The 23,680-nt window shown below is 41.1% G+C and overlaps 1 protein-coding gene across 5 annotated transcripts in view; it reads right to left on the bottom strand.

Moving 5' to 3' along the window:
- The window catches only part of Chd2 (chromodomain helicase DNA binding protein 2), a 135,146-nt gene that overhangs the window by 11,516 nt on the left and 99,950 nt on the right, over window positions 1-23,680 (bottom strand). For all 5 annotated transcript variants that reach the window (XM_028893291.2, XM_028893287.2, XM_037198651.1 and 2 more), the window contains 9 exons: window positions 18,977-19,115; window positions 18,694-18,844; window positions 17,521-17,643; window positions 16,314-16,442; window positions 14,743-14,883; window positions 11,816-11,950; window positions 9,781-9,959; window positions 6,038-6,137; window positions 3,131-3,344 (listed from right to left, as the gene is read on the bottom strand). In XM_028893291.2, coding sequence (XP_028749124.1) covers window positions 3,131-3,344; window positions 6,038-6,137; window positions 9,781-9,959; window positions 11,816-11,950; window positions 14,743-14,883; window positions 16,314-16,442; window positions 17,521-17,643; window positions 18,694-18,844; window positions 18,977-19,115 — 1,311 coding nt within the window. The remainder of the gene's footprint in view (window positions 1-3,130; window positions 3,345-6,037; window positions 6,138-9,780; window positions 9,960-11,815; window positions 11,951-14,742; window positions 14,884-16,313; window positions 16,443-17,520; window positions 17,644-18,693; window positions 18,845-18,976; window positions 19,116-23,680) is intronic.

Raw genomic sequence — 23,680 nt, 5'->3', positions numbered from 1 at the left:
TGGGTGCAGGGAATTGAACCAGGTCCTCTGGAATAGCAGCCAGTACTCCTGCCTTGACCTCCCAAGTACTGATATTACCAGCAAGTGCACAATGGTTGGTCTAGCCAATTCTTTGTAATGGTGGATGATACTGCGTACAGATGTCCTAACACTCAGTTTCCATTCTCCTAATTAGTGGACATTCCAGTTCCTCTAGCTTTTTGCCAACGTAATGTTTAAATAGCACTCTCACATGACTATGTGTCCTCATTCTAGACATCCAGACAACAGAACTGTGGTCAAAGGGACTATATATTTACTCATTTCAAATTATTTTCTAAAAATGACTAGACCAATTCCTATCCTTAATAACTAGCGTGCATTTCTCCTTTTAATTATTGCTGAGTGGAGTAAGTGAAAACTTGGTTACCTCTCTGCCTTAACACTTCCTGAATGGCAAGGGTGGTCATTTTGCCATATGAGCAGTTTTACTTTTCTGTATGAATTCCCTAATCCTTAATCTATATTTAAAAAAAAAAAAAAAAATCCAACATATAGCTGTATTGAGGTTTTGAAGAAATCTTTTTCTTTTCTTTTTTCTTTTTTGGACTTGTTGTTGTTGTTTTGGTTTTTCGAGACAGGGTTTCTGTGTGTTCTGTGTGTTGGCTGTCCTGGAACTTGTTCTGTAGACCAGGCTAGCCTTGAACTCACAGAGATTCACCTGCCTCTGCCACCACCACCCAGCTTGAGGAAATCTTATACATACTTCAGGCTGACCTTGAACTCAGGACTCTCCTGCTTCAGCCCCTCTAGTTCTGGGATTACAGACATCACCACACTCACCTTTTGTTTTATTTCTACAATTTTCTTTCTTTCTTTCTTTCTTTTTTTTTTTTCTAAGACAGGGTCTCTCTATTATGTATTTTTGGCTGTCCTGGAACACACTTTATAGACCAGGTTGGCCTTGAATTATCAGAGATCTACCTGCCTCTATCTCCCAAGTGCTGGGATTAAAGGTGTGTGCCATCTTGCTTGGCCATTTCTCCTTTTTTCTAAACAAATTTCCAAAATCTAATTCAATTTACTTTCCTTTTTCTTTTTTAAGTTTTGTTTCAAAAATTAAATTTCAAGTTTTTTTAAATTAACAAATAAAAATTACATACACTTATTTTGTGTATATCTTAAAATACACGTTAACTATACAATGGCTGAGTTAACAAATGTTTTTTGTGTTTGTGGAAAGAACATTTAAAACCTCCCACTGATTTTGTTACTGGATGAATTACATCATTTTACAGTATGCTAATTAACATCTTGTTATTGTTTTGTACAGCTCCTCTCTTGAGCACCTCTCCTAACTCTGGTACCCTTCAACCAGCACTCCTCCGCTCTTATTCCCAGCTCCCCAGTCAAACACTGTTCCCTCTGATCCCCCAAGTTCAACTCTGTTAGATTCCACACACAGAGAAACCATGTAGCATTTGTCTTTCTGCACCAGCTTACAGCTCTAAACATGGTATTCTCTGGGCTCACCCACACTGTCAAAGTTGCAGGTTCACTTCTAGTGGGTAACTAATATTCTTTTGTGTACATGTATCACATTTTCTTTTTTCTCTGGCTCTTGATGGACACTTAGGTGGATTCCATGTGCTGGCTCTTGTAAATAGGAATTTGGCATTAATAAACCTGCCAAGTTCCCATACCTCTTCAACGTGAGATGCACACACTCAACTTGCAGGTCATATGAGAGTTCTATGTTAATGCTTTTAGGAACCCCTACTTGTGTTTTCTATAATGGCTGTGTTAATCTAACAACAGTGGTAAAGGCTGCCTTTTTCTCCACATCCTTGCCAACACTGTGTTGAGTTAATAACAGCTATTATCAGGTGTAAAGTGGTGTCTCACTGTGGCCCATAATGCTGAGTGCTTTTCTTTATACTTGTTGGCCAATTATATACTTTATTAAAACAAACAAGACTAACAGTCTCAGAAATAAAGGGCTTATGAGGTACACATGCCTATCTATAGGTCAAAGGACAAGCCACAAGTGAAAGTCCCTGAGCCACCAGCAGCATGACTCTATAGCAGCTGGAAAACTGTCCACTGGACCTAAGGTTAGGGTCTATTCTAGTGAAATTTGGGGATGTTCAATCATAAATGTTTTTAAACAAACCTACATTATTTACTGAAAAAGAGTCAGGTCGACACAGATGGCAGCATCCTGGATACATTCATCCATAAATAAAGTTTCTGCTACATCCTGTCTGGTTGGTTCCAAAAGCAAAATGCAATGTGGCCCTATGGGTAATCTACAGCACTCAGCAAAGAATGAGTGTACTCCCCTGTTGATTTAGCTTGAAGCTGTGAGTTGCAATCAATCACCTTCCTCTACCGCAGTACCTCCCCATCTGGAGTTAAGATCATCTTCCTCTATTGAAGTCCCTCCCATCTGGCCTACAACTGAATTTAGGGTGCCTCAGAGCTCATCACCGTCTTCTGAGAAATGTCTGTTTAGGTCTTTCCCCCATTTCTTAACCAGTCTCTTCTCTTCTTACCTGCTAATAACCCTTTATCAGATGTACAGTTTCTGACATCCTCTCATTAACACAGGCTGCTTCTCCTCTGCTGACAGTCCACTGCTTGTTTTTTCTATTTGGTTATCTTTTGTCACCAACTCAATATTAGCAGTTTTAAATGTCCTCCCTACATGCCTAGGCAAGCCCATAGGACATTTTTTAAAATTAATTAGTGATCATTCTTTTTTTTTTTTTTTTTTCGAGACAGGGTTTCTCTGCATAGCTTTGCGCCTTTCCTGGAGCTTACTTGGTAGCCCAGGCTGGCCTCGAACTCACAGAGATCCGCCTGGCTCTGCCTCCCGACTGCTGGGATTAAAGGCGTGCGCCACCACCGCCCGGCTTAATTAGTGATCATTCTTACACACAGGATGTGAGTTGTTCTCTAAGTCTGCCCATTACCTTTCATGGCACCTGTGATCTCCTTAACTTAGAGCTGGTCCTTAATCCTAGATCTTATTTCACATTTTATAAAAATCAAGTACAGACAACAAGGTCTCAGGGAAAGTACACAAGTCCTTGGACAATGAAATGACTAGGGGTTTTGACACCTCTTTAAAAGCTATCTAGAGGCCTACCTGCATTACTAAAGTGTCTCTTGTTGGGATGACTGTAGTTATCTCTTGGATGTCCATGCATCTGTGGACCATGGGAGGCAGGCAAATGAGGCTTCTGAGGATGAAGGTTGTGTGAGGTATGGGACTGAGATATCAAAGAATCCCGGCTTGAGCCCGAGGCCTCTGGTCGAAATGGTTTCTTACCACCAAGCGTATCATCTTTCTTCTTTTGTTCCTGGCAAAGTAAAAGGAAATCGAAGAGCTTAGGACCCTAGGCTTAACTCCTGAGAGCAGAATAAAGTCATCTCCCTAAATAGTTCCATCTTGTTCCTCTATACTTCTGAGCTGCCATTAATACCTTCTTACCAAAACCGCTTGTGAACTCCACGAGACCTACAGCTCCAGCAGCCTAACGGGGTGGGCTGTCTGTGAACTCTGACCTACTAGATTACTGCAGAAAACCAGCCTCCACTAAGCCCCCGTGAGAACACACTTGCCATAGCCAGGCGTCACTGGCCAGAGCCTATCCCTATACAAGGGGCCAAGCACTCAGCAGACTCCGAGGACTCTCTTGGCTACACAAAAGCATGACTGCTCCGTTTCCGAGGCTAGCTAGAGTAAGAACTACCTGCTGTCACACAGGAGGAGTTACTACAGCAAAGTCCTCATGCTGGACATCAGACCCTTAGCTCTACCACTCCTCCATCCAAGTAAGATTCTCAAAATAAAATGTTACAAGTATAAAGTGACTTAAAATCTAAGTAGGAGGAAAATGACTATAAATAATTTGGTCCATATCTAAGTCTTCTGTGTATAAAGAACAGAAAACAAATATTACTTGATTCTGTCCTTTTTTCATTTAGCACATTATGAAAATATCTTCCCCTGCATGATGTTTAATACTACCATATTTCATTTAATGCTTGATTATTACTCTTCAGGAGAATACATGACCATAATCTTCCCATTATTTTTGGACTGCAGTCATTCCCATCATAAGAATGCTTTAACCTTTGATTATTCCCTTTAACTAAACTCTTAAATGTAGAAGCATATGTTCTACTCTTCTGACAAATTTTGAAGAACCATTGTGCTGGTTTGTTTTATGTTAGCTTGACTCAAGCTAAAGTTATGAGAGGAGGAGCCTCAATTGAGAAAAGCCTCCATAAGATAGGGCTGTAGGCAAGCCTGTAGGACATTTTCTTAGTTAGTGATCAATGTAGGGAAGCCCAGTCCATTGTAAGTGGTTCTGTCATGAGCTGGTAGTCCTGGGTTCTATAAGAAAGCAGGTTGAGCAAGCCAGGGAGAGCAAACCAATAAGCAGCACTCTTCCATGGCCTCTATATCAGTTCCTGCCTCCAGGTTCCTGCCCTGTTTCAGTTCCTGTCCTGGCTTCCTTCACTGATGTACAATGATGATGAAGCATAAGCCAAATAAACCCTTTCCTCCCCAAGTTCGTTTTATTCATGGTGTTCCATCACAGCACTGGTAACCCTAAGCAAGACAACTATCCTATAGAGAGACTAAGATAACTTACTCCCCATAGTTGGAGACTGATACATTTGCCATTCAACCTCATGAGCTTCTGTGGGGTCCTCTACCACTGTGTGCCCAACTTAGATCCTCAATCCAATTTTCCCTTCTATCTCAGGGCCTTTCCCGACTGGTATATTCTTCTCTGGAATCTTTCCTAACTATTCTTCCACGGATTTTTATAATGATTAGAAGCCAGTGAGATGGCTCAGTGGGTAAAGGCATGCATCACTAAGCGTGACTACCCGAGTTCGATCCTGGGACACATGGAAGGATAGGAAAGCAGAGACTCCTGCAGCCTGTCTTTGGACAGCATGAGGTAAGTGCTGCCTCTTGCACTCCCGTGTTTACTCTCCTGCTCTCTCTCACACAAGCACAAAATAAATAAATGTGTAAGTGTAAAATTTTATTATGTTTAGAATTTCACTAATACACAATTACTGTATTATTCCTATTACCATTACATTAAATTCTTCAGTGTAAAATTAAATTATGAACTATTTGAGAGTATAATTCCCAGGTCAATAATGCATTAAGTTTACATTACAAATTCTTCTAAGTGCCCACGCTGGTCCTGGTACGACTACAGGCACTAAAGAAATGGCAATAGATGAGAAACACAGTCTCTGTGTTCATGAGCCTGAGACATTAGTGAAAACTGGAACAATTTTCGCAATTGCTCCTCAGTGGCTGATTTGGATATGGACCATGTGGCTGGATATGGACCATGTGGCTAAGCAGCAGATCTATAGAAGCCAAGTTACCTTTACACCCATCTCCCTACTCATAAGAAAGGGTAACAATGCCTGGACACTGCAAATATCTACTCCTTTAAGTAAGCAATTGGGATTCTTCCATGTAAGAAACGGGATGGATGCCAAGCATATGCCTATATAAGAATAGGAATAGCTTTTCTGCCCATCATCCTGGGACTTATGACTAGCCACAATAAGATACAAAAATGTAAGAAGAAAAGGTTTGGAAAACAAGTGATGCAGGTCATGAGATCACAAGGTAACAAATTCTTTCAGGACTTTAAAACACTATCTGGCTCTAGTGTATTGGCTATTTTACCTAATAAACAACAGTCATGCTGTCTGGCTACTCATGGAAAATGTTAGGAACTATATATGTCTAGTACAAAGAAAAGTCACACCGTATGAAATTATGTTTGGATCACAGGTGACAAACTCTGTGGCCTGTGGTGGTTTCTGTCACCCTGTTTGGGCTGTACTGAAACCATGTAAGACACAGGCAAAGTGCCAGTGGCCTATCTACCATCAACAACCCCACGGATTTATCACTACCGGCCCAGGGAAAAACAAAAGCTAAGGGAATTTCATGTGCAATTATTTTTATACATTGGTATAAATTAGGACTAGATTTGTATTTTACCTCCTCTTCTTGAGATCTTTTCTTATGAGCCATCTTATATAATTTATGTAGTTTTCGTGCATCAAATTCTGTAAACTTGGAAACAAAAATCCATAGGTTCCTAAAAGAAAAATTGTACTAGTAAATTATCCATTTTAAAAAGTGATTTTGTTGTTATTTTGTCAAGACAGGGTTCTCTGTGTAGCCCTGGCTGTCTTGGAACTCACTCTGTAGAACAGGCTGGCCTTCCTCTGCCTCCTGAATGCTGGGATTAAAGGTCTGCACCACCATCCTGGCTAAAAAGTGATTTTATTTTATGGATGGCAAGCTACTGAATTTTACTGTGAAATGTTCTCCAAGTCCTTGCACTAAGCCAGGTGTTCAAGCTCTTGCTATAATCCCAGCACACAGGGGGTGGGAGGGGGTGTTCAGGTCATCCTCAGATCCTCAGCTACACAGTGAGTTTGAGACCAGCCTGGGTAAAGGACAATCTATGTCAAATAAATAAGATAAAACAGAAAGTCTTTCCATCAGTAATCTATGATTACATGCTTCTGTCTTAGGATGAGGGTTGTCAACAGTTCTGGGAACCCCTAACTTCTACAGTGACATCCACACTCTATTCCAGAAGCTTTCCTTTGTTCCCCACACTCAGGACTCTGCCCATACACTCCATCTTTCCCACCATCTCCCACACTGGGATCCACAATCACCTGGCGACCTGTGCCACTGCCATGCTTTCTTCCCAACTGTCACCACTGAGGCCTGTCGTCACCTCCTCCTTCAAACTCTCAGGAACTCCCTATCTGGGCATGGCATTGCTGTGTACCATAGGAACGGTACACAATGGGTGTTTACACAGAGGCCCTGAAGTAGCAGACTCGGAAACCAGTCTCTTGTGCAAGCTCTCCAGCGAGCACTTGCACTGTGGCCATGCTGTGCGAGGCCACTGACGGGTAAACGTGCTGTGTCAGTAGAGAGCCACTTACCTTCCTGAGGCCTCTTATAAAGAACCGTCTTCTGAGACATGGCAACTGAGCCCTAAGCACACCCAGTGCCCTAGCTGTCCACTCTCAAGCCTCTGCTGAAGCCCTGACTATGCTCATTTAAGTGTTTCCACTTAGCTTGTCTGTACTCACAGCAGTTAGCCTCCCTGGCCACCCTTCTGCAGGCATTTTTTTTCCTATCTTTTAATTTTTATTTATTGTGTTATGTTGACGGGTGTTTAGTCTGAGTACATCTCTGTGTACTATGTGCATGCCTGGTGTCTGTGGAGGCTAGAAGAGGGTGTGGAGTTATTGATAGCTGTGAACCACTATATGGATGCAGGGAATTGAACTTGGGTCCTCTGAAAGAAGAACGGGTACTCTTACTGATGAACCATCTCTCCATCCCTGTAGGCATTTTCTTCACACAACTTCTAAAATTGCTTCCATACCTACTTTTAGATGGACAGTTTCTATGGAAGTCGTAACTTGTACTATTTTTTAACTTTTAAAAACCAAGGACTTTTTAAGGAACTACTGCTGGTGTTGGGATATTTAAACACCAACAGATCCAAGTGCACAGTAGGAAGCCTAAACCTGTTGCTATCCTCTGATCTGGTAAAAAGAAAGCCATATATGCTCAGTAAAGAGAAAAAATGCAAACTGTTAAGAGGAAAGAAATGACTTTTCAAGAACTATGTCTTGTACTCAGGGATGTGTGGCATGCTATCATTAGCATCATGACTGAGGTTTCTGAAAACCTACTTTTCACTCAAAAACCAATCTACTAAAACAGACTACCAAGATGCATGAACCATGAAGTACATGGACTCAAAGTAAATATAGTTTATGGAAATAAACTTAACATTAGCTTTTCAAAATTCCCTCTGGTACTGGGAACTGAAGTCAGGGCTTTGTACATGCTGGGCACATATTCAACTACAAAGCTACATCCCCAAGCCCCACATCCACAACTCTTTTGGTTTTTTTGTTTTTTGAGGCAGGGTTTCTCTGTGTAACATTCCTGGCTGACATGGAACTCACATTGTAGATCAGGCTGGCCTGGAACTCACTGAGATTCACCTGCCTCTGCCTCCTGAGCTCTGGGATTAAAGGCGTGCACCACCACCACCCGGCTCCCTTTTTCCTTTTTATTTTAAGACAGTCTCACGAGGTTGGCCAGTCTAGCCCTGAACTCAATCTATAGTCCACAAAGGTCTTTGATCCTCCTGCCTCAACATCCTGAGTAGCTCAATTAGAGAACCATGCCACCATCTTGACTATTGTTATGGTTGCTTTAGAGAGTTGTCATTTCTTCAAAATATCTAAAGGGAATACAGATGGAGTGTCCCTATTTTGAAAATCCCGAGACGGATGTCTCAAGAGGTAAGTTATACTCTTACCATCATATGATGGGTCACGGTCAAAATGCAGAGGCAATAAATGCATCATCGTACAGGGATACCTATAGGCTATATATATTAAGTATCCATGAAGTAAAAGTGAATTTTGTATAATATTTGATTACCACTCCCAAGACTTGTCATTACTTATGTCCACGAATATTTCAAAGTCTAAAACACTTCTGATTCTAAGCATGTTTGATAAAGGGATACTTAACCTGTTTATAAATTAATACATATATATAAGCCATAATGTCTTATATTAATCTAAATTACTACAAAGTTCTTTAACTAAAGGAGAGGAAAATGGAGAGCCCAAGTTCCTGTGCTTTTAACCTCTGTTCCACTTCGTGTGTTAGTACCTGCACTGGCTAGTTTTTATGTCAGCTTGGGAAAGAGAACATCAGTTGAGAAAAGGTGCTCACGAGATCAGCCTGTGGGCAAGACTGTCACACATTTTTTTAAATCATTTATTTATTTATGTGCACTGGTATTTTGCCTGTATGTATATCTGTGTGAGGGTGCTGGGTCCCCAGGAACTGGAGTTACAGACAGTTGTAATTGACATGTGGGTGCTGGGAATTGAACCCGGGTCCTCTGGAAGAGCAGTCATTGCTCTTAACCGCTGAGCCATCTCTCCAGCCCCCATACATTTTCTTGATAAATAACTGATAGATGAGACAGCCCATCCCATTGTAGGAAGTGCCACCCCTGGGCCAGTGGTCCTGGTTCTAGAAGAAAGTAGGCTGAGCAAGCATGAGGAGCAAGCCAGTAAGCAGCACTCCTCATGGTCTCTGCTTCTGCTCAGGTCTCCAGGTTCCTGCCCTGCTTAGTTCTTGCCTTGACTTCCCCCAGCATTGGAATGTGACCTGAGTGTCACAAGCTGAAATAAAGTCCTCCTCAAGTTGCTTGTGGTCATGGTGTTGTAACACAGTAATATAAGCAGTAACTAAGACAGTATGGAACCAACCAATTTCTTATAATAGATATAGTAGATATAATAATATGTAGTAGATATAAATACTAAATACTAACTTGAGATGAGTAAAGTATTACTCTAGTTTCTATGTCTTATGGGTTTAAAGCAAATATTCTGAGAATAAGCCAGAAATTTTATTATTATTATTATTATTATTATTATTATTATTATTATTATTATTATCATCTCCTTCTTATAAATTATATTAATGGCATAATCTTGCCACATCAGAAGGCTGGTCTTAACAAAATGGTTTATTTTATGAAAAAGAAGTCGAAACCTTCAGGTATGTTTGTCAACAATAAACTAAGTGACTATGCTCTCTATTTTAAAAAACACAGCACACCCACACACTGTCAAATGAAACTGGGGAGATTCAAGGCCAGAGTGGGTTACCTCCTCCACAATTTGATGTGCTCCTGATCTGAATAAGCTTTAAGGCACTCAGCTATGCGGTCTCCAATTTTAAGCAGGCAGTTCCTGGTGTGCTCCAGCTGTTCTTGCACATTGAGTCCCTTGTCAGGTTTGTCCAGCTGTTTCAGTGCCTTTTTCACAGGCCTCATCCTCTCTTTACACTGCAACAGTCCAACACAGTAACATGAGCCATTGCAGAAAGAGTTCAGTTGTCACACCCACAGCCAAGAGTCAAGAAAACACACCCCCCTCGTGCTACGTGTCTCTATAGAGTGGGCAACACCAGTGGAATGGGACAAGTGCAGATACGTAGAAATTCTGAGGTACAAGTGCCGTCACCATATTTGGGATTATGTGAGGACCTTTGATACCTGACTTAGCCTCTCTGCATGTTCTGTTTCCTCATCTGCAAGAGGGCTGTGGCCACTAAGAAGATCAAATGTAAAACAGTATTATAGGCATAACCTGAAAACCATGATCACCAAGTTTCTTAATAATGAAAAAATAAAAACACTATCCTCTTCTAATTTCCTCAGCTAGAAACTCATGGGCATTTTTCAGTGTTTAACTTCAATTTTTAAAATGAAATAAAAAAGACACTAAGAATTGGAAAATACTTACAAATGACTGTGAAAATTAAAAAAAAAAAGCATAAATGATTTCTACAGAAAAGATAAATTACTATGTAGCTCCAGCTCATCTGGAACCTGCTTCATAGCCTTAAACTGGCCTTGAGGTTATAATCTTCCTGCCTGTTTCCACAGTGGTGGGACTACAAACATGTGCCACCATACTTAGCCACATTTGGCTAATATGAGGAAGACCCTTGGTTCAAAACCCAATAATATAAAACAAGGGAAACAGTTCCACAGAAGCAGCAGGTATTACTTTGTTTATAAGCAACAGGCTAAAGGAAAAACAGAGAAATGATGAATTTATTCATTTATTCAATTCACTCATTTATTGCTATCTTTCTAGTATCTAAGTGAACTTCATATAAAACATAATTCTCACAGAAAATAAAAGAACTTCAGAAAACTGACTTAACTACAAAGAAAAAATAATATATGCAAGTATGTTTTAGAGTATACAGAGAAAGCTCAAAGACCTCACAGAACTGGGTCTCTCATTTCAAAGAAGACAGCGTTTTCTTTAGCCTGAAAGAATTGAAGTGAGTCATGACTTGTGGGAGTTTGGAAAGAGAAGAGAGTTGTGGAACTCAGAAAGGACAGCAGCACCTTCCCATCCTTCCAGGAGGAAACAACTGTATTTCCGGGTCCAGCTCTTAGCTCCCCAGCATGGCAGCAGGTATGCTCCAGAACCTCACCACTTCACACGTTAGCCAAGGCCTTCTCCTGGTCAGCCGGCATGCTTCAACCCATCACTCTAGCCGCAGAGTGCTACTTCCTCAAATGCACCACACATGCTCCTGCCACCTTGGCATATTCGTCGCCCTCTTCTCCCACTACCTTTGACACTTCCTTCAGAACCCAAGGCAAACATCACTCCTTAGGCCTTCCAGACTAGGTCAGATCCCTTCTTATCAGACCTCCACCGTATCCACTGTTTCTCCTCCATACCCTATCATAAGGGCACCAACATGATCCAGGTAGTTATCTGTCTGCCCTATTATTATTCAGCTTAGTCACTGATACTATTTTCTCTATAAACAATAGACTAAAGAAGAACAGGGAAATTCTTCTTTGAGAGGGGGGTCTCTAAATGTTTTGTCTCCCACCCACCACATTTCTACTTTCCAAATGCCTCTGAGAACCTGTATAAACTCTGCAGGTTCCTGTACAGGTAAGGTTCATATAAATTCATGAAGGCCCACATATACTCATAAAAACAGGAATATAAGACATCCTACTAATCTGGTTCAAAATATAGTATGCAAAAATAATAAGCAATATACTTCTAAAACAAGACACCAATTAATGTTTATACTAACTAAAGCTCTGTGGATGTGCCTGTGAAGGGCAGCCCAAACATCAGCATCCTCTATTTCAAGACTTACAATGCTGAAGGTTTCCTGGTCCAGATCATCATCTTCATCCTCCCCAATGGGAACAGGTTCACTTCCCGCTGTAATGTGGACAGGACCCTGAGCTCGCTTTGATTTACTTGAAGACTTGGCATCACCACCTTTAACCTTTCAAAAGAGTTACAAAAAGTCCTTGTCATTTCTACAATCTTAAAATCTTAGTAGATTTCTTTTTGTTTGGCTTTGTTTTATTTGGCGGTGGTGGAGGTTGGTAGTGGTGGTGGTGTTTCTATGAATATATGTGTGGGCGTGCATGAGTTTATGTGTGCCACACCTGTGCATGAATCTGCAGAGGCCATGAGAGGTTGCCAGATCCCCAGGAACTGGAGTTACAAGACACTGTAAACTACCGTGTGGGTGCTGAGAACTGAACCTGGGTCATCTGCAAGAGCAGCAAGCTCTTAACAGTTAAGGATCTCTCCCGCGCTACAATCCACACTTCTTACCTATGGTGCATTGCTAGAGCAAGCAAATATACACAAACCTACAAGATTAATAGCTGAATTATAATTCTTCCTATTTCTGTCTCTAAAGGTACTAAACTGCAGCTTCAAGTTTATCAATAGAATTTACAAAAACGTCATGAAGGGGCTAAGGATCTACCTAGAACTCCCCAGGGCATACTGCAGCAACCTCTCCTAACAGCTACCCTTTGATCTGGGAATCTGTACCAACTGCATAACTGTCAATGCTGCAGGTCAAGAGAACAGGCACGGAGACCAAAATTCTACAATACAGAGAAAACACAAGCTTTTTAAAGAGCACAAAAAGTAAAACCCTTGCCCTTACAGAAGTTCCTGGCTTGGTTCCCAGCACCTACGTGGAAGCTCACAAACGTCTGTAATTCCAGCTCCAGGGGTGTGACACCTCCACAGGCTCCTGCCTGCTTCCCATTCACACACACACACACACACTCAGACACACATAAACATCAAATAAAAGTACATATTCTTAAACTAAAAATTAGTGAGTTCAACCCCAGCCTCGTCTACAGAGTGAGTTCCAGGACAGTCAAGGGTACACAGAGAAACCCTGTCTTGAAAAACTAACTAAATAACTAACTAAATAAATAAAATAAAAATTTAAAAAGCACAGGTAGCATGGTGTCACATCAACTACATAGTAGCAGTTATGAGGAGAGAAACAGGGAGAGTAATCCGATCAGGAAGGTATCTTCCTGCAGTATTCGTAATGTGTTCATGAGATACAAAATGCATTAAGCTGGAGGGGGAAAAGACACTTAAACTAAACATGAAACAATGTGAATCTGCCAAATGGTGGCATATGCCTTTAATCTTGACAGAGAAATCAGAGGTAGAATGATTTCTCTTGAGTTCTAGGCCAATGAGGGTTATGTAGTGAAACCCTTTCTCAAAAAGAAAACAAACAAGAAAATAAAACAAAAGAAATAAACCAAAAAACCAAAATTAAACATCATTCTGATCCAAAAGCAAAAGAATTTATCACAATACAGTTTCTGTCTTATTCCAAAGACATAATTTTTTTTTATTTATGTGGATGTACCTTGCTGAATTCATGTGTACCACAGGTATGCAATGTCCACAGAGGCCAAAAGAGGACAAGAGATCCCCAAGACCTAGAGTTACAGATGGGTGTGAGGACTGGTAACTGGCCCAGGTCTTAACCACTGAACCATCACCAACACCCTCAGTAGAGTTTCTAACATTAAAAACTGGAAAATAATTTTAGTATAAAACTTAAATGGTTTCCACTATACTATAGCCAAATACAATCTGCCTTATCTATTAAAAATGACCTTAACACCTGTTCTTTGGTGGTAAAGTAGTTTACAATATATTGTTGTACGGAGAGAAGAGGTTATCCAATGGTCTGAGCTGACCAGTATTTTATATATTTTGTTGTTGTTGTTGTTAGTGGTGGTGGTTTGTTTTTTCAAGACAGGGCTGTCTTGGAAAGAGAAGCCCTACCTGGCTGTCCTGGAACTCAATTTGTAGACCAGGCTGGCCTTGAACTCAGAGATGTGCCTGCCTCTGCCTCCCAAGTACTGGGATTAAAAGTGTGGGCCACCACTGCCCAGCCAGTATTTTTATATTTATACTCATATTCCATGGGGAAATTTACAAAAGTCCCAAGAAGTTAAGATGTCAAGGGCTGTAGAGGTGACCCATGAGTTATGAACACTGGCTGCTCCTTTTAAGGACCTTAGTTCCAGTCCCAGAACCCTCACAGCAGCTCACAACCACCTGTAATTCCAGTGCCTGGGGATCCAATGCCTTCTTCTGGCTTCTTTAGGCACCAGGCACACATGTGGTACACAGACATACATGCAAACAAAACATCCATACACATAAAATTTAAAAATTAAAAAAAAAAAAAAAAGTCAAGACATCAATAGATGGCAGACTTCTAGATGTGACTTGCTTGGAGCAATGGGTAAGGACTGACTACAACCATCTCTTCACATCTCACAAAGCCTGTTACTAAACTGTATTAAGTCTATGGTTTGTAATGAACCTCACAAAACTCCCAACACGAAGGCTTCCTAGTCAAGTTTACTCTAGTGGCTGCTGATGACATGTGGTATTTGGTTTGAATCTCAACTCTTCAAATAACCTCGATTGTGTGTAGATTGTATTCTTCTGACATTATAATCTGAGAACCTATCCCTCATAATCCTCTCACTTGTCGTGTCTCATTCCAAATACTCCTCCCAAATATGTGAAGACGGATCAAACCAAGGCCCTCTACGTTAGAAAGCTCAAGACTGCACATCTCCCCTTTCCCATAAGGAGGGTGCAGGGATTGCTTACATAGCCCCAAACTTCCTTCCTGGATATACTCAAAGACAGTCATCCCAGGGCTTGTACCTCATGTTATCTAAACCTAAACACAACTCCCCAGACAAGTATGTTGGGTACCTTCTCTTTCTTGTCCTTGGACTTCTTCCTCTCTTTGTCTCCTTCCCTGTCCTTCCGAGAACTCACTGGTTTCTCTTTGTTCTCCTTGTTCTCTTTCTTCTTCTGCTTTTTTTTCGTTGGACTTTTTTCTAAGCCATCATCCTAGGAAACAAAAAACCATGAACTTTGTCACTCTTCTGCTTCTTCGTTTGTTTCTAAAGGGAGCAGCTGTGGCCCAGGGGCTCATCACTGTATCCAATCAGAGCCTACCAGTACTCACTTGCAGAACTCTGAGTCTGTTACATTCATCCAGGCAGACACCATTACATCCTCTGATCTAATTCTCAAAGCTACTCTTTAAGGCATTGACCGGATGGAGTTTGGTCCAATAGAAAAGCATTTATTTGCCTATTGTGCATGAGGCCCAGAATTAGATCCTCAGAACTACCCCTACCCTAAAACAATAGTATTATTGCCCCCACTTCACAAACAAAAAATTGAGGACCAAAGAAGCACTACACCTGTCCATGGTCAGCTAGTAACTGATGAGGCTGTTAGTATGTGAATTTGAGAACAAGCATTCACAGCTATGTTAGTCCCTTAGACCCCTGGGGGCCCTTCTGGAGCCATCATCAAAGAATTACATTCAGAACAATAGAATAAAATCTCACAGAGTTGTCACTCACTGAAAAACACTGTACTTCTACTTTCTTCAGACTAGATTACAAATTGGCAAGCCAATGGCCAAGCCCAACCTCGAGAGAACTTCCAATTAACTGAACTACATTATGTAAGTCTTAAGTCCCCTGGTTAACCAGTCTCTACCAATCTCTTTCATTCTCTAAAATGAAAGTAATTACTAATTGCCATTTATCATGGTTTGTATGGTCTACTTCAGTTATGCAGGAATTTGTAGTCGCTCACTTAGGACGAGCCACTATGTGGTGATTTGAGTAGGAATGGCCAGCAAAGGCTACCGTGTTTGAATGGAACCTCAGATAAGAACTGAAGGTTTCGGAGGTGTGGCCTGTTGGAGGAAGTGAGCCACTGGGGGTGGCTCTGAAGTTTCAAAAGTCCATGCCAGGCCCAGGCTCAGTCTCTCTCTCTCTCTCTCTCTCTCTCTCTCTCTTCTCCTCTCTCTCTCTCTCTCTTCTCTCTTCTCTCTTCTCTCTTCTCTCTCTCTTCTCTCTTCTCTCTTCTCTCTTCTCTCTCTCTCTCTCTCTCTCTTCTCTCTCTCTCTCTCTCTCTCTCTCTCTCTCTCTCTCTCTCTCTCTCTCTCTCTCCCCCCCCCTCTCCCTCTCAGCTTGTGGAACAGGATGTAGCTCACAGCCACTTCTCCAGAACCACGCCTACTACCTGCCACCATGCCGTGATGATAATGGACTGAACCTCTGAAACTGTAAGCCAACCCCAAATTAAATGTTTTCTTTTATAAGTTGCCTTAGTCATGGTGTCTCTTCACAGCAACAGAATGGTGATTAAGACACAACTATATTCTTCTGACAGATTAGGTGAAGAGAAACATATTCTATGGTATTTTATCTATTCTCTATGTAAACAAATACATCACATGACTTCATACAGTCCCATACCTTCACTTCCCCCTCCTCAGACTGGTTGTCTGAGTGTCTTGGGGATGACAGTTCAAGCCCATGCTCGTCCTTCAGCCTGGGGGCTTTATTTTCCTTCTTTACTCGAGGCTTCCGTTTCTTTAGTTTGGTCTAGAAAATAAAAATAAGATAAAACTACAAATCACCCCCAACCCAACAGTATGACCAAGAAATATTCTGGCCAGCTGATTCATAATCCAAACAAGATAATTTAGTAACACAAAGGTGCAGGTAATTCTACCTGAAAGAAAATAAAACTGAATAAAACCACCTACTAACCTCTACCTAGCCTATACTGCTTTAAATGTCTGTATTCCTTGAAAATATTGATTTCATTTTTGGAATTCACCCTACAGGTAACACCCCCAGAAAAGGTTAAGACATTCTATGTACAAAAATATAATTAACATTGAAGGTGACAAAATTAACTCTTGAAAATTAGGTATCTAAAACTAAGAAAAAGGTTAAAATATTGTTTATCTATTCAATCAAATAAACAATATAAGCATGATCTTACTTGCCAATCTAGAACTTAATACATCATAATTATATTCTCACCATAATATCTACAGAGTGGTACTATGTACCTAAAATACCACTGTGTAGGACAAATGGAAGTATGGTGATTTTATTCATATAAGTTCCATTTATTGTATACATACATGTATACACAACACAGCTAAGGAGCATGTAAGCAACATGCCTACACAAAGTACAAACATACTTAGATTCTGTCTTCCCTGACTCGTTATCATGGGGAATTAAAGAAGAGAATTCATTAGCAACTTGGTATTTTTCATGAGCCAACTATAATCAAAACAGAAATCCATTTGTGAAATTAAGTGTGGAATCCAACTGTCTACTCCTGGAATCCATTATCACAGCAGCCCAGCCAGATGCCAAAATATAGGAACTGTGTCCCCAGCTGAGGACAAGAACAGGAAAGAACAAGGGCCATCCAAAGAGATGTAGAACATTCTGCTGCAATACCTGAGCGGGACTGTAAGACAGGTGCTGAGATACTGAGTTCAATTATCAAATGAGCATTTGTTCTTAGCAACCTCAGAGCCGCGTCTGCCCACGAGAGGGCAGGACTGTGCAGTACCCAGAAAGGACATCTCTTCCCCCTCAGCTCTGCAGAGTCCCATGTTCCCCTGGGGGAACGCCAGCTGGCAGTACCCTCACTCACCTCCTCCCCACTGGTCACAGTGCCCTTCTTCTCCAGACCCTTCCTGAGCAGCTTCAGCAAGTAGTCCACCCGGGTCTGCAGCTGCTTCCCCTGAGGCTTTTTATCTGTCTCCACTGGTAGAATCTTCAACAGGAAAGGAAGAGAAGCACCCGCCACCACCCACAGCCTGGTTAGTGAATCCAGATAAACAGAGCCAACACAGAACTCAGCACAGTCCTTTCCCTCCCAACCACCCAAAACACAGATTAAAGCCTCAGATCCTATTCTCATGTCCATGGCTCCCAGTCACTGAAAATCCCTCATGAGCCATTCTGTTTTACAAAATGGGATGGAGAAATCCAGCTCTCCCACTGGCTCCTACCTGTGCTGTTAACAGGGTAGAACAACTCAGGTAGGAGGGGCTTGTGGCTTCATCTGCTAGAGCATCCCAGCCGTCGTGGATTTCCTCCTTCCAGGAGCAGGGACTCCCTGGAGCTAGGTTAAAGCTTCGTTTTAGATTGAAAATGCTTCTTAGAGCATTGCCGGAGCACTGAGCTATGCCAGGACATGATCTGTTGTCTACCACAGCTGGACCTCTCCGGCCAGACTGGATTTGCTCTCAGTGCTTCTGTACAGGGTGCTGTCACCCTCCTAACCCCAGATGGGATGAGCAGTGTTTAATGTGCCAGGACAAAGCCCTGAGAGGACCACAACATGGAGTGGATCCAGTGGGCCCTTGCTTACAGCTCCAAGCACAGCCTTGCTACTTGAAAGAGATAGGTGGGAGGCTCAATTTTGTGGGAGAAGCACAATGAAAGTTCAATTTCATTACAAAAAATACCAAGCTGGCACTCGTTCTCTGTGTACAGAACTGGAGAAAAAATGTTAAATAATGCGCCAACAGAAAGGCCCAGGAATGCTTTCAGTCCCAATAAACTGACCTGGTATTTGCTGTAATGAGATTTGGCCTGCAGTAAATATCAGACTTTTAAGATTTCTCCTTTGTAATTTCCTCTGGTTGTCATCTTTCCTTTTATCATCATCTATGAAATATGCCACAGTCCACTAAAGATGGTAACTTTCCCAAGATAAAGAAATCCCCCCTCTTGAAAAGAATTACAGAAAAGTTAAAGGTAAGTTATACAGAAATATTACACAACAAATCTTGAAATGTCCAGCACGGCAGTCACTTACTTTATCAGTGAGTTTTAGCTCTGGGTCTGTCTTAATTAGCTCCCAGTTTCCATAGCCATGTTCATAGATCCCAAGCAACAGACGAGAATCATCCTCCACACCCCACTCCACATCGAAATGCGCCGCTTTGACTCGGCAGCTCAAGCAGTATCTACAGGGTTCAAAACCAAGGGCCTGAGAAATGGGGCCTTCCCAACATGCTGGAGAAGCTGCCCAACCACACACAGCTCTAACCCCATTCTATGTCCAGCCAGCCATGCGGGTCCACGGTAAAGACACTCACTTTTTTTTTTCCTCAGGGTCCACAGGGATCGATTTATGCAGCATCTCAAACTCTTCTTCATGTTGGATAATGGACTTCACATTAACCTGAACCCCAGAGATCTTGATGGTTGGGCCCCTTCTCTTGCCTGGTCCTTTTCCTAAATACAAATGTTATATTCCTTAAGTGAAAAGGCTCTCTACTATCAAACTCTGACTTTTCCTCTCTATACAGCCTCTAGCGTATTATTAGATCAAAGACAGAACTTATAAGAGAAATTATTCTCAACTAATGATTTGTTGGGTTTGGTTTTGTTTTTTTATATTATTGTTTTGTTTTTTCAAGATAGGTTTTCTCTGTGCAACCATGCTGACCTCGGACTCACAGAGATCTGCCTGCCTCTGCCTCCTGAGTGCTAGGATTAAAGGTGTGCACCACCACCACCACCACCACCACCACCACCACCACCCAGCCTCAACTAATGTTTATAAAATAAATTTTAAGCAGTATTTTAACATTTCTAGTCTTAAAATATGTATTGATATTTATACCTGTAATTTTCCTGCTTATATTTCTTTATGTAAGCTAATTAACAGAAGATTCAAAAGGCATATTAATGTTAAAATTTTAGAAAAGCTAAAAATAAGTGCTTTAGATGACTCTTATTTATCTTCACTTATTGCTTTCTGGAAAAGTATGAGCTCTTGTTAAAGCTAGCCCATTGAAATACTAAAGACTGACAGTCATGGGTAACACAAGATAGTGACTCCAAACTGCACTGGAAATCACAATTCATCTAGGAGTGAAATAAAACCACTCCAACCAGAGCCTAAGCTGAAAACTTCAAGATCATCAAAATGCCACTTTTTTGTAAGAACAAAGATGATTCTCAGGAGAAAAATGAGTATCGACAGTTTACATAAAACAACACATATACATCTACCTTAAAAGATACAACCTCATTCACTAAACGAAAAATGAGTTCCTCTTTCTCGCCTATCAGGCTAGCAAAAATCCAAATGTTTGCCAGGTGTGGTGGCACAGGTCTTTAATCTCAGCACTCAGCAGGCAGAAGCTGGTGGATCTCTGAATTCCAGGACAGCCTAGTAGTCTACTGTGTGAGTTCCAGGATAGCCTGGTATACACAGTGAGTTTCATGACAGCTTGGTCTACAGAGAGACAACCCGTCTCACAAACAAAAACAAACAAACAAACAGTTAACACCCCATTCTGTTTGTGAAGCTTGCCAACAGGCACTACCAACCATCCACTGGTAGTTCCAGACCAACACAGGATAATCTAGTGATACCAGAACAAAATGCCCAGACATTTACCTCAGAGCCCTACAATCCCACTTTTAAAAATCTATCTTAAAAATCCTGACAGAGAAATAAGGTAGACTATTTAGCAGAGCACATTTTTTCTTGTAACTTTATTGATGATGGCAAAAGACTGAGAATAACTCAAATACTTAGAACTAAGAGACAGAGAAGATGAAGTGTGACAGAAGACCATGTCTGCATGCATGCTGTGCAGGACACATGAGGAACAGACACGTCAAGTACTACATTCTCTTCTGTATGCGGACAGAAGAACACACATGCTTAGATTTCCTAAACGAGCAATAGAATGAATTCATAATTAACACAACAGTGCCTAAGAGGAAGGAAGCGAACACAGAAACGGCAATGAAGCAGGATCCTCCTCTCCCTCCATGATTCCTGCTCATAGTTTAGACTTGGAAACCTTTTCATGTCAGTATTTCACATCACTACAAAATAACAGCACTAAGTCAGGCGTGGTGCCGGTGCAATGGCAGCCCTGGGGAGGCCAGGCAAGAGGACTCCCGGACTCTGACGGCAGCCTGAGCCAATACCAGACAAGCCGGGCTACACAGAAAGACCCTGTCAGGAGAGGCAGGGGAGGAAAGCAGGCGGGAAGTTAGCTCAACCAAAATGAGAACGGAGATCCCTAAAAAGCAAAACTATATGAAAAGAAAGTCTGAATTCAGTTGATGACACAATCACACACAGAAAAGAACAGCTTCAAATAAACTATTAGTGACATGTATTCTAAAGACAAAAAGATAAATAAATGCAAGTCTTCTCAGAGATAAGGTTAATATTGAGGGCCAGACATGGTGGTGCACACCTTAATCTCATCACTCAGGAGAGAGAGGCAGACTGGCCTCCATAAATTCAAGACCACCAGGGCTACAAAGAGAGACCCTGTCTCAAAACACACACACACACACACACACACACACAAAGATTAATATTGATATTTGGAAATGCATGTATATGATGTGGGGTAAAACATGAGCATAATTATGTTAAGAACAGAATCAATAATTTACACTGGAAATAGAAATGTCAGCCTAGCTCAAAATATGCTAGATACAGTCTACAGGAAACAAATTCAGGGGAAGGAAGTTAATGTCAGGAAGAAGCAATAAGCCACAACCAGAACAGGAACATATATAAGAAAAAAAGAGGACATGGAGCTCTAGTAAGGAAGGAAATCTCCAAAATGGAAACTCGAAGAAAACAGACCCAAACAAACAGAACAACGCACAGATGCATGGTATACTCCTTTTGAATTGTGTTTAAAAAATGAAAACAGCCACCGGTACCAAGCACAGAGTGCTAAGGGGTTGCAAATTGCTTTCTGACTGAATCTGAAACCTCCTCCAGGAAGGAATTCATGTTCCTCCTATAAACCCACTGTTTGTTCTTCCAAACACTGGCATGCTGGTTTAGCCATGACACATGTTAGTCATCTGGGAAGAGGGAACATCAAGTGAGGGGTTACCGCCACCAGACTGGCCTGCAGGCCTGTCTCTAAGGCATTTTCTGGATTAGTGGTTGATATGTGAGGGCCCAGCCCACTTTGGAAGATGTCAACCCTGGGCAGGTGGTTCCTGGGTTGCTGTGGGTATCGCTCTGTATAAATAAAATGCTGATTGGCCAGTAGCCAGGCAAGAAGTATAGGCAGGACAAGCAGAGAAGAGAATTCTGGGAACAGGAAGGCTGAGTGAGGAGATGATGCTATGAGTACCAACATGTGAGATACTGGTAAGCCATGAACCATGTGGCAAGGTATAGATTTATAGAAATGGGTTAGTTTAAGATGTAAGAACTAGATAGCTAGAAGCCTGAGCCATAAGGCCAAATAGTTTAAATAATAATTTTTAAAAAATGGGGTAGGGTTCTGTTTTTGTTTTTCCAGGATAATGGAAATACCCATCTTCCAGAAATCATAAGGCCTTGGATATCCAGATGTCTACAACAGAAAGAAAGAATCTATTGGTACCAATCTACACAGGGTAAAATCTCACTGCCTAACATCTATATCTCTTTCAATCTAGAAAGGTTGTGGTTCCAATTCAATTATAAACCAAGCTGGCTTTTGAGATGGAATTGGCTCACTCCTTCTCTAAACCCAAACATATTGCTAAAAGGAAAAAGGTTGAGAGATTCTTTTGTCCTATATCAGAAAGGCCCTCTGGTGTGGGACAAAGAAAAAAACAGTATTTTTATTTAAATCAGGTTGATTATAAATGCAATCTCTTTCTAAAGAAGAAAAGGGGATATGATATAGATTTGATAGGATAAAAGGATAGATCACTGAACCTACTTTTAATGAACAACTTGTTTGAAATGTTTTACATTGCTATGGATTTTAGTTTATTGATACAGATTCAAAGTTAATTTTGTTATACTATATATATATTTCTACTCTCGTTTGAGGTATTATGTTTATGTAGCTCATTTAGACTGTAATGGATAATTAAGAAATACAAAAAAAAGAAATATAGATTAATAATTAGTCTTCTATGATAGTCAAACTTGTAGCATGTTAGTGCTTGATTAACTGGACATGCAGAACTCATAGGAAGGTGACCATTGAACTTTGCTTGGCAAAATGGTCCTTCAGGTTCCTGCTTTGCAGAGGAAACTGCCAGACATTCTACAGGACACAGAGAAAAGTGACTGAGAGACTCTAGGCCTGTGGACTAAAGACAGATGCCCCAACTTTACAGAAGAACTTTGGATGACTGTCCAGGCTGCCAGCTGTCTCTGTCTACTCTCACAAGACTCCTGAAAGTTGCTTGTGTCCTTCTCCCATTTCTCACATAATATTATAACTTTCTGAGGTCTTTGATGTAGTTGAAGACTAGACAGTTATAATTTTCCTTAGTTATGATAAAAGATTAGTTAGATATGAAACCTTAGACTCACAAATATAGGATAGATAGGATATCTTCTTTAATTTTGCCAAATACAAATAGACTAGATTTTGTAAATAGACTAGATATTGTAACTGTAATTCTTGCTTAATAATTGTTTTGTTATATGTAATTTTACTATATGAAAGTTAGCGAGGCAGGAAGTGTAGGCTGGACAAGGAGAGAGGAGAATTCTGGGAACAGGAAGGCTGAGGCAGAGGAGACGCTGCCAGCTGCTGCCATGAGTACCAACATGTAAGATACTGGTAAGCCACGAGCCATGTGGCAAGGGATAGATTTATAGAAATGGGTTAATTTAAGATGTAAGAACTAGATAGCTAGAAGCCTGAGCCATTAGGCCAAACAGTTTAAATAATATAAAAGTCTGTGTGTCTATTTTATAAGTGGGCTACGGGACTGCTGGGGTTTGGCGGGAGCTGGAGAGAAGCTCTCCAGCTACACTGGGTTATATACGAAAGGAGGCTGAGGAAGCCAGT

Source organism: Peromyscus leucopus, chromosome 1, assembly GCF_004664715.2.
Source record: "Peromyscus leucopus breed LL Stock chromosome 1, UCI_PerLeu_2.1, whole genome shotgun sequence".
Taxonomy (NCBI): domain Eukaryota; kingdom Metazoa; phylum Chordata; class Mammalia; order Rodentia; family Cricetidae; genus Peromyscus; species Peromyscus leucopus.
Note: the sequence above shows the minus strand (reverse complement) of the source record. Positions and strands in the feature narration are given on the sequence as shown.